General features: G+C 28.0%; 1 protein-coding gene across 1 annotated transcript; it reads left to right on the top strand.

Annotated features, from left to right (window-relative positions):
• The first annotated feature begins 756 nt into the window (after positions 1 to 756).
• LOC140672221 (ATP-binding cassette subfamily G member 4) lies at positions 757 to 11,264 on the top strand. Its single transcript, XM_072904165.1, has 10 exons — positions 757 to 1,623; positions 3,895 to 4,012; positions 7,217 to 7,400; positions 7,798 to 7,943; positions 8,072 to 8,310; positions 8,624 to 8,877; positions 9,408 to 9,576; positions 9,725 to 9,981; positions 10,188 to 10,342; positions 10,561 to 11,264. Exons 1-10 carry the CDS (start codon positions 1,491 to 1,493, stop codon positions 10,751 to 10,753), a joined length of 1,848 nt encoding a protein of 615 aa, XP_072760266.1. The 5' UTR covers positions 757 to 1,490; the 3' UTR covers positions 10,754 to 11,264.
• Positions 11,265 to 11,810: the final 546 nt, after the last annotated feature.

The raw sequence follows: 11,810 nt of genomic DNA, 5'->3' as shown, positions 1-11,810 counted from the left end.
AATCAGATTTAAATAGAGATGCAGCGTTCGATCAATCAGAACGAGATCTCTGGAATTTTGGTTCTAATTAGTTGATTAAATTTCGGAGGGAAAGGAGATATATAATTCATGAAATGCATCTCCCTCTTCAAAAAAAAAAAAAGTACAACAATGAATAAACATATAAACGTAAATGCAAAATGACATATTAAGATTATCTTCCCAAAAACAAACATTCTCATATATTTTTAGCATTAAATTTTATAAAATTATAAATCCTGTTTATAAACGATTAACGAGACAATATGATATCTTTAAGACGAGAATAGCGAAATTAAAAAAATAAAAAAAAAAGATTCAGTTTATAACAGAACATTCCTATTGCGTGATATTTCCACTGTATACATTTTTGTTGTGTGCCCGTTAGATGCATTATAAAGATAAAAATTGATTTTTGAATTTTATGAAATTATAATCTCGTTTATAAAAACGCGATTAATGATGACATCTTTATTACGAAAATAACAAAATTCAACTATCAAAAAAAGATTGTTTATATTAGAACATTTCTTTCTTTTTATTTCGCGATATTTCTATTGTATAAATTTTTGTTGTGTTTATATAGATATATTACTGATAATAAAAATATCAATTTTTTCAAAAAAATCTTACGATTTCCTGTCATATTTCTCCCTCTCTCTCCCTCTTTCTCTCTCTCTCTCTCTCTCTCTCTCTCTTTCTCTCTGTATATATATATATATATATATATAGAAAAATATGACAGAAAATCGCAAGATATATATATATAATGTATATTTATATACAATGTGTCCCAGAATTCGCGAACATGGAATATACGGCGTGATTATTCGTGCTAGAAGAAACAACTTTTTCCTCTGGTAAAATAAGGTTTGAGCAATATTTTTTAAATGAGAGCAACTTAATACTAACGGTTGAATGACCGTAACCATGTGTCTTACGACAAACATTGATAGGACCTTATTTGAAGATTTTAAGCTCTATAAAAAAGATTTCATGCATCTTTATTTTAGGATTCATGGTTACGGAGATACGGTCACTGCTTTCATTTAAAAGGTAGTATTTAGATGCAAACATTTTGCGAGAAGAAAAAGTTGTCCCTCTTTTGACACGGACAATCATGCGGTGCATTCCGTGTCCTCGAATTTTGGGACGTCCTGTATATATATATATATATTTTTTTTTTTTTTTTTTTCACGTCGATTACAAATTATCAAACTCGAGCTCAGCGCCTGAGACACGAGCACAGGCGCCTGCGCCGCAGAACAGGTGGGCACTGATAAAGGCGCGGGTAGAATCGAACGGCGACGGGTTTTAACATCAGGCAGAGTCGGTCGACGGAAGAGAAAGCGGGGCGCACGAGGGAGATGTGAATATTACGTTACGTGCGCGCCAGGAAAACACGCGGCGAGAAAATTCTCTTTCTCTCTCGTGGAAGGTAGGCGGCAACGGGACGTGGAACGGATCGAACGATGAGCGGTGAGCTGGAATTTGCGGAGAACAGACGCGATCCGCGGCGTCGGTCGCGCACGGACGTCGACAGGTCGCTTTACCTGCTCTTCGAGGATATATCCTACAGCGTGCGTCGAGGAATTCTGACTAAGGGTACATATAATTTTCAATTCACTGATACAATGATGTCAAGCAAATTATATACAAATGTATGTATATGTATGTATATATATATATATGTATGTGCGTAAGCGAAAATATTTGCGCTAAGCAGCGACGTGCGTGTGAATATTACTATTTCAATAAATATTGTTTTTATAATTATTTGATCATAGAATATTTTGCTTTACTATGATTGTAAAAGAAATAGTAATGTTTATTCGTAATAAAATATCAAACTAATTCATGTAATAATGTACATTAAACATAAATTTTCCTGTAAAGTCTGCCTAACTTATTTGTATTATATATCATAAAGTGTACTTATATAACGCATGCATATAATTCATTAAAAACTAAAAAATAGTTTCTGTAAGGATCAGAGAGAGAGAGAGAGAGAGAGAGAGAGAGAGAGAATATTTAAAAAATAAATGACTCATATAAACATGGTTAACATAAATCATCTATGAAGGATTGAATTATGTACTGAATATGAATTACAAATTCTAACTAAAATGGTAACGCTATGTGTGGACGCTAACAATCTCAAAATGTATGTATATGATTACAACGTGTCGCATTTTTTATGTATGTACTTGCATTAATACGCATTTATACAACATAATAATAACACTTAATAAATCTTAATAAGCCAATACAAAAATAAAAAATTGTTATGATGTGCGTAAAATAATTTTTATATGTAAGTATATGAAAAAATCTATATATAATTTGTTCTGTAAGAAAAGAGTCAGGAGTTAAATTTTGCAAATAAAATCAAGAGCAATTATAACAATAACGATAAATTTTTCTAATATACGTACATATACAATATATAACGTAATTTGATAAAAAAGGTATACAAATCGAATTTCTTTTAAATAAATAACTGTATTTGTAAGAGAGAGTTCGCACACGGAAAAAATAACCTTCACAATCAATCATAACAAACGAATAATTGAAATCTTATCAATATTGATTTTAGACAATGTATTGATAGAAAAAATGATAATAAATTTCACATTCTGGCGCCCTTGCTTAGTAAGTATAAAAGCCGAGATAAAAATCTGAATGTGAATAATTGCTGTCAGAAATAAAATATAAAAAGACATATCAATCATTATCCTGAAAGTACTTAAAAAATTTAGAAATTGATAAGATATATGTACATGCGAGCTATTTATTTGATTTCGTTCCAAAGTGTAGCAAGATATATCGTATGCTTTATTAATCTTAAGATTCGGGTATTTAATGTATATATTTATACATCGTCAAGATTAAAAAATCGTTCTCTTAGCTGCAAAAAATTCTAAAAATTCCCGGAGATAATTCGAAATAAATTTATATATTTTTTTTCAAGAAAATAAAAGATTTTTATATAAATATTAACATTAATACAGAAAATATTCAAATAAAGATGTTACAATATTTGAATAAAAAACTTGCTTATTATATGTCTATCATTTAAAATTTTAAACCACTAGCAAGTTGGCAATATTAATCGAAATTGACAACAAAAATAACATTAAGTTCCTCAAGCAGAAAACAAAGTTTCCACGTTTAATATTCAAATTGATTAAGTATGACGTAGAATATAATCATTAGATCATATACTAGGTTTCGGATATTAATATAAAATTATTAATAATAAGTGTGAATCATGTATAAATCGATAAAATTAAGAACAAAAACAATACAGTATTTAGCTATTGAATTATTGAGAACGATTAAAAGCTATTGAGAATAAGTAGATAAAATATTATATGTATATATCAAAGACACATTACGTATTACTCACATTTGATATAAGGATCAGATTTTGATTCAAAATGTCAGTGCGTGTTAATTGCCATACTTACTGTTTTCTCATTAATTTACCGAAATTAAACTCTAAGCTAAATCAAGACTCGCGATAGTTCAATTAATATGGAAAGCGTACTGAGAATGAGAGGAGTATTTAACGGTTTTTTAATATCGATTACACATATATCAAGATTTGTCATTTAATTAAATTGAGAGAATTAAATGATCAATTACGATATCTTTATCGTAAATTGTTGTCCGAATAATATTATTATTCCATATTAATATAGCAATACACCGTTGTTTTTACTCGGTGAAATTTTCACCTCTTGGCAACTATTATTTACAATTAGATCGTATTTAAAACATTAATTATATTGTGAAAATATCAATATTATTATTTCGCGAATATTCCACATTATTTTTTTTATGTAAAAACTAACTATCTATTTTATTTCGTAGAGAGAAGAGAATTATTACGGGACCTTAATGGCGATTTTCGACCGGGTGAACTCACGGCCATTATGGGTCCTTCGGGTGCTGGAAAATCTACGCTAATGGATATCTTAGCAGGTTTTACGTAAGTATAAGCACTTTGTATACTACATTCTGGTCAATCACATGACAGGCGAAGAAACGTAATTACATACTTCTAAATCTTATTTTCTATACGTGAGATAGAAGGATGAGTTTGGGGGACTCGTTCGTTTATAATCATCGAATATTCAAAACAATGCGTGCATCATGTTAATCAATTTATATAATTAATATAGCGAGTTTATAGATATTAATAAAATTTGCGAAATTTTGTTCCTTTGCTCTCTTGTCAATAATTCAAGAAATACAATATAGAAGATAGAAGACAAATGTATCGAGAAAACAAGATCTCTTTCGTTCAAACAAATTAAGCTAGTTGAGTCCTTTCAACCTTTTTGAAGATAAATATAAATTTTTGTTAATATAAATGATAATATTAATTTAAATAATTTTGGCGCAATTTTAGTAAAATTTGTCATGTAGGTTTTTAGTAATAGCGATTTGGAATATAATGCAATTTAACATGGGCGCTTATGAACGAATTGACACCTTTTGGTACTGTATTAGAAAAGATAAAATTTTGAAAAAATTTACAATAAAAAAAGAAAAAATTAGGAATAATTTGAAAATTATCTAGCGTCCAGGTTTTTTACAATAATTAATTTTTCATGGTGAGCAACCAGCGCATGTCAATAGAAAATTGCACTCTGAAACCACATATTTTATTACCAAGGCTGTTGCATTCATTACGCGTGATAATTTGATATGAATTTATTCATCAGGCACTGAGGTGACTTTTTTTTAACAGCTTTGCTTGCATTTTATAACATAGGTCATGATATGCACATGTCAAGCGAAATATGTATGTCAATTAATGATTGAAAAAAGATTAAGAAATTCTAATAGTGTTTATTATCATCAAAATTAATTTTCAATTATAAATAGTAATATTTTTATTAATAATATTTATTATTTGTTTACACATTCTCGCAACGACTGGAATGACAAAATAATCTAACTACTTTAATAGTCCCAGAATGCAAATAAATGTCAAGTAAAAAAAAATTTAATAGAATGTTTTTAGCTTTTTATCGAACATGAGAATCAAAATGTTAATTCAAAAGACAGCCTTGCGTATGTAACGAACTGCGAGACTCGCATCTTATTACGAGTTCATCATTATCATTGTCGCTAAGAATGGATTAAGTACACATGAGAACGAATCTGTCGCGTGCGAAGTCACAGTACGCGTGCACCAATTGCAATTCAAGGTTGCACGTGGCATAAGTACTTTTGTCACTCGACATCAATGTCGAGGTGCATTTATCTATATTTTTGATGCATAGAGATATTACATTCTGCATAAATAAACTCGCGTGTTTATCTTTTGTTCTTATCTCGCTTTTTCTCTTGAACATTCTTATACAATCTTATTTTTCTCTTGTTTGAGTGTATCTCTCGTAAAAGGATGTATAATCAATTCATTATACAATTATATAATTAAAATATATATATATATATATATATATACACACACACATATATATATATATATATATGTATGTATGTATATATATATATTTACCAAATATATTTATCAAATTATTTAAAATTATATAATTGTTTTAATGATACACATATATATTTTATATAAATTATACCTGACAATTATATCGCCATTTATTATTGTTAGATATGTTAGAAGAGGTTGTTCTGCGTAATTCCCCGCAAGAATCAAGTGAAGAACGGATTAATTTAAGAGATATAAAAGATACAAATTAAAGTTTGATAATTTTAATGCTTTTTTTTAGGTATAATAAACTGATATTAGGAAGTTTACACGTCGTACTAATGTACTATTTAATATCTTCTGAATAGAAAGAAACTTTGTTTACATTATTTGGAAAATATCTACATGATTACGGATATTATGTTAGCGATTGCTTTTGCCTATTTTAAACAGTTCATTAACAGCTATCCTCGTGGCTAAAAATAAAATAAAATAAATATGTTATATCCAGAGCTTATTATTTTTTTTACTTCTTATTCCGATAAATGAATATGTATTTCTATTGTAAAAAATATTATTTATCGCATGCATCGGCAAGAGAGGCCATAAAATCAGTGAGATGTAATCTTTTATGCATATCTGCTAATTTGATTAGAATACGTTCAATAAAGACCACTTTTTTGTTTCGGCCGAAATCGAAAACAAATATTTCGACTTTTTCCAAATTTTGGCCAAAACGAAAACCGAAAATCAAAACTTTTGAAAGAATTTATAAAATATGACATGACTTAAAAAATCATTAAAAAAGTATATTTAAAAATTCTATATTCTTTTATAATTATTATATGTAATAATAAGCTTTATAATTATTACATATAATTATTATATTTAAGATATGCTTTTATTTTAGAATTTATTAAAGTATTTATTAAGTATCTTATAGAAATATAAATATATTTCTTATAAAAAGTCAACATTATTAAAATTATAAAATAAAATATGATATTGCATTTTCAACTTTTAAAGTTATAAATTACAGTTAATAAGACTTATTGTTTAATAGTTAAAGTTAAATAATTTTATGTTGTAACATAAAAATAAAAGTTTCTCGGCATTTTTGTCCAATAAATTATTATGTCTGCATATATCTGCCCAGCAGAGCTAAATAATTGTTCGTTTCTTTGCAGCATTCTGTAATTGCGATATGTACAGTTTCGGCTTACTCGCTGAAAACTCTTAATTTTGGCTGAAACCGAAATTAAGCCGAAATCTAGATTTTTAGCCGAAATTGACTGTAATCGAAACCGATACCGAAAGGACTCTAATTAGATTTAAATGAAGAAATGACAGGGAAAACTTTTACAAAATTCTCTCTCTCTTTCTCTCTTTATATATATATATATATATATATATATATATATATATAAATAAAAAATGAATTGTCTCATTAATAGAAATTATAAGTACATATAATTATTATTATTATTACATTAGAAGATATATATATATATATATATATATATATATATATCTTCTAATGTAATAATAATAATAATCATATGTACTTATAATTTGTATTAATGAGACAATTAATTTTTTTATTTTTATATATTACCAAATAATATAAACACACACACATATATATATAAATGTGAATATTGTGATGCACACACTTTAGGATATATACATATATATATTGTATATACAAGCTAATCAAAACAGATTATTGTGTCTCAGGACAATTTCGGTCACTGGCAAGATTCTGGTGAATAAACGGGAAAGAGATATGTCGGAATTCCGAAAATTGTCCGCCTATATAATGCAAAACGACAATCTACAACCACTTTTAACCGTGCAAGAAGCGATGTTAATCGCCGCCGATCTCAAACTTAGATTAAACCAATATCAAAAACTACAGAGGGTAAGTTTTTTGTAAAGTGTTAAAGGTACAATAGTATATTATTCATAAATGTAAGACCTTTCGTTTTGGTGAAGAAATTATCTAATGTGAGAGAGAAACGTATATATATATATATATATATATATATATATATATATATAAAATAATTGTTTTCTATAGTGATTTCCATTCCCATTGGATTATTTTATTAAATTTTATTATTTTAATAAATTTTTCACAATTAATAGATTGTATACGATTATAACAACGCTCTCATGAATCACGATAATGAATGGCTCAGCATTTTATTATTTTAATAACAGAATTCAATAAATCTTTCGCAATTAATAGATTGTATGCGATTGTAACAATGCTCTCGTGAATCAAGATAGTTAAGAGTTTATTAATTTCACGTCAGATCAACGAAATATTAACAGTGATGGGTCTCAACGTGTCTCGTTACACGCTTACCAGCAAGCTCAGCGGAGGTCAAAGAAAAAGACTCGCCATCGCGCTGGAATTGATCAATAATCCGCAAATCATGTTTCTCGATGAACCTACGAGGTACTATCGAATGTTTATCTCTCATGTTTTTATCGTGTATCTTTTGATCTACATTTATATCTATTTTATTAATCTGCGCGATTAACTTAAAATATTTGTTTTGATGTGTATTTCTTTCCTTTTTTCAGTGGTTTAGATAGCGTTACCTCGAAGCAATGCTTAGCGCTTTTGAAGCAATTAGCGCTAGAAGGACGAACTATAATCTGCACGATTCATCAACCGAGCGCGACGCTCCTCAATATGATAGATCATCTTTATGTAGTCGCTGATGGAAATTGCGTTTACACAGGCAGCACACACAATTTGGTACCATATTTAAGTAGTTTAGGATTACACTGTCCAACACATTATAATCCCGTTGATTTTTGTAAGTTTAAAATATTTAATATACATTCTATATAAAATAAATAAAAAAAAATGATATAGTGAAGATACATATTCTAATATAATTTCTTATTATACATATAATTAATATAATTAGAGAGTATTTTAGGAAAAAATTTTGCCTTTTAATTGGTGTTCAATTCACGCTGTGCGAACGATGAATCGAAATATAATTTAATTGAACTGTGTTGCATATAAGTAGAATATAAAAAAGCACTGCAGATAATTTTTACGCACGTAAATTGGCACGAATCTCTCATTATTATGTAGCTCAAAATTCTCTTTTCTCTCCATAGTGATGGAAATATGCAATGGCGATTATGGTTGTCACATATCTAAGCTAATGGAATCGATCGAGAATGGTAAGACTAATGCGTGGAGATCAACTTTTTATTTGAACAAAGAAAGTAGTATCCCGCAACAAAGTCCTCCTGCAAGATTATATTCTTTTGAAACGGAATTCAAGCAGACGCCGAATTATGCTGCCAGTTCCTGGAAACAGCTTGGCGTTCTTATCAAAAGAAATGCGGTTAAAATAATTCGCGATAGGGTAACATTGTTGAACATTATATTAGAACTTATTTATATCCTTGTCATATTATATATTACGCAAGAAAAAAATTTTATGTTTAGTTAAGTAAATAAATAAACAAAAAAGAGATTAATGAAATATAAAGAGATTAAAGGTATTAATATCATCGATTTATTAAAATCTTTTTTTAAATTTAAAACTATATTTATCATATAATTTACGCTTAATATAATGCTTTGAAATACGTAATGTTTGATATTTTCTGACACTGCTATTTTATTCAATTCAACGTTTTTAATTTTTCCAAGTGAAAATTTTTGAAATTAAAGATATACAAGAAATTTACTCACTATACTTGCTTGTACATAATAATTGTATTCGAAAATTTTGCATCAGTGATTTTTTGTCAACTTGTGTCGAATTATATTACATTATGCGAATACAATCAATTAATTTACGCGCATCGATATAATTTATTTTATAACACCCCGATAGAGTAACAGTAACATAAATTAAAAATTTCTTCTTTTAATTTCTTGTGTGTATAGGTCTTAACAGTCTCACGGCTCTTAATGAATTTGATAACCGCTCTGATTGTTGGTACTTTATACTTCCAAATCGGTCAAGATGGCAATTACGCTTTAGACAATTGTAATTTGTCGTTTTTCAACATTATGTTTCTGATGTACAATGCTTTTAGCGCCACAATGATCACGTGTAAGTTGTTTACTTGTATTTAACTTTAATCAATTTAATCTTAATAAGAGCGCGACAAGCTTTATATTTGATGTAATATTATACAGTAATATAAATATCTCTCGCTGCATCGCTATATAAACGTGATACCATTAAATTTTATACACAGTTCCTTTGGAATTACCGATACTTGTGCGTGAGCATTTCAACCGTTGGTACAAATTACGAGCATACTATCTGGCGAATAAACTGGCCGATTTTCTTGTCCAATTTATTGGCACGTTTATTTATACCATCATAATGTATTACATGAGCGGTCAACTTCCCGAAAGTAGAAGAATTGGACTATATATGCTCATGTGTTTTACGATTAGTTTGGTTGGTCAAACGGCTGGGTTCATAGTAGGGTCTGGTTTAAAAGTTCAGGTTTGTTTATTCGTTTTTGTTTCTTTAAAGTACTTTATTATCTTAAATTTGGATTTTTATTAAGAAAAATTTTTTAACAAATCGGAATAATATTGTTTGTTTTTTTCCTTTTTATTTTTATTTCAGGAGAATTAAAGAAAGTACGACTAAATTTATATAAATGCTACTTATATAATTTGTGTAAATTGAGGAATGATTTATTTCAGAATAGCGTAATTTTTGGACCATTTGCGATTATGCCGTTCCTAATATTTAGCGGTTTTTTTTTACGAATGAAGGATGCGCAACCCTATTTACAGTGGCTGTTTCACATATCGTTTCTGAAATATGCTTTTGAAGGACTCATAATAACGATTTACGGGTAAGACTTATTTCTCTTTTATTTTGATATTTTGACAGTCGATGATCAGTTAATACCTACGACATTCTCCTTTCTTTATTATTCTAAATTATATATATGTATATATATATATATTTTTTTTTTAAGATAAACGTATTACAAAAAATAAAATTAAGCTAAGTTTTTGCCTCTTAATAATTAACTATCGAAATATGAGAATATCATTTATAATATCGTAGCTACGATCGAGCGAAATTCAAGTGTTCGACAACTTATTGCCATTTTGCTATTCCCAAAATGATCCTCAAGGAACTGAATATGGAGCACGTAGATTACTGGTTCAATATGGCAGTACTGATATTGATATGTATTACCTTGGATATTGTGGCATACATTGTATTGAATTTAAGAGTTAAGAAACGTATATATTAGTAACGTATAGTTTGATTTTCAATTAGGGGAAAACTTTGTATAAGTGGTGCTAATATGTATGGCGGGCGACTAGTATAAATAAAAGAACCCAAGAGGGTCTAATTATTAAGACTGACCTAACTTATTTTTTATCGAATGTAACTAATTATATAACATGTACATTTATGTAATATATGTATATGTATATAATGTACATTGTAATGTACGTTATAAGCGTGTATAATAAACTAATAATTATATTAGATCATTACTACATTTCATAAAGGAATAAAATACTTGCATATTTGATTCATTAAATTCAGTTATAATAAACATTTTTAAAATTTGCCGGGCCATTAAAAGTCAAACGCCAGAGTCATACAGAACCGTAATAATACCTTGTCTAATTGTAATATTTTATTGTTCTAATCTAATTTATTCTATTTGATAAAATGCTAAAAAAGTAATTTTTTAAAAGAACATTAAAATTTAATGTTGTACAATAAACTGTATGTGTGTAATATGTTATGTAAGTATCTCATGATATAAGATTGTTTCATTGAAAAAATTTATCATAAAAACAACACATTATTTGCGATACAAATGTCATAAACGTATGCAAATTTATTGTAATTTTTAGTAAAAATCATAATAAATATTTATACATTTGTAAAAAATGTATGTTAAGTAAAAAATGAAACGAAGAATTTCTGCATCTCGAATTATACATCTCCATAAAACAGTTATTTATCATATTGAATAATTTAACAGTTTTTACTTTGTGTGACGCACAGTTTTTAACTCATAATATATATCTATATCTAATATTCTAACCTATATCAATTTATAATATCCATCTACAATACACCTTGTAAGTAAATTATTTAAGCGTGGATCCCTAATACGATTGAAAAGAAAGAATACAATTTTGGAAATTTTTTTTAAAGAAATTATTAAGCGAATCTCTTTGGAACTTTTAGAACGTTTTATTCGATATTTCAACATAATACAGGCATTTTTACAAGTAAAAATAAAGCTCTGAAGTCGAGTTACAGGCGCTCGACCTTGCTATCGATAT

Source organism: Anoplolepis gracilipes, chromosome 1 (genome assembly GCF_047496725.1).
Source record: "Anoplolepis gracilipes chromosome 1, ASM4749672v1, whole genome shotgun sequence".
In the NCBI taxonomy this organism is placed as follows: Eukaryota; Metazoa; Arthropoda; class Insecta; order Hymenoptera; family Formicidae; genus Anoplolepis; species Anoplolepis gracilipes.
Note: the sequence above shows the minus strand (reverse complement) of the source record. Positions and strands in the feature narration are given on the sequence as shown.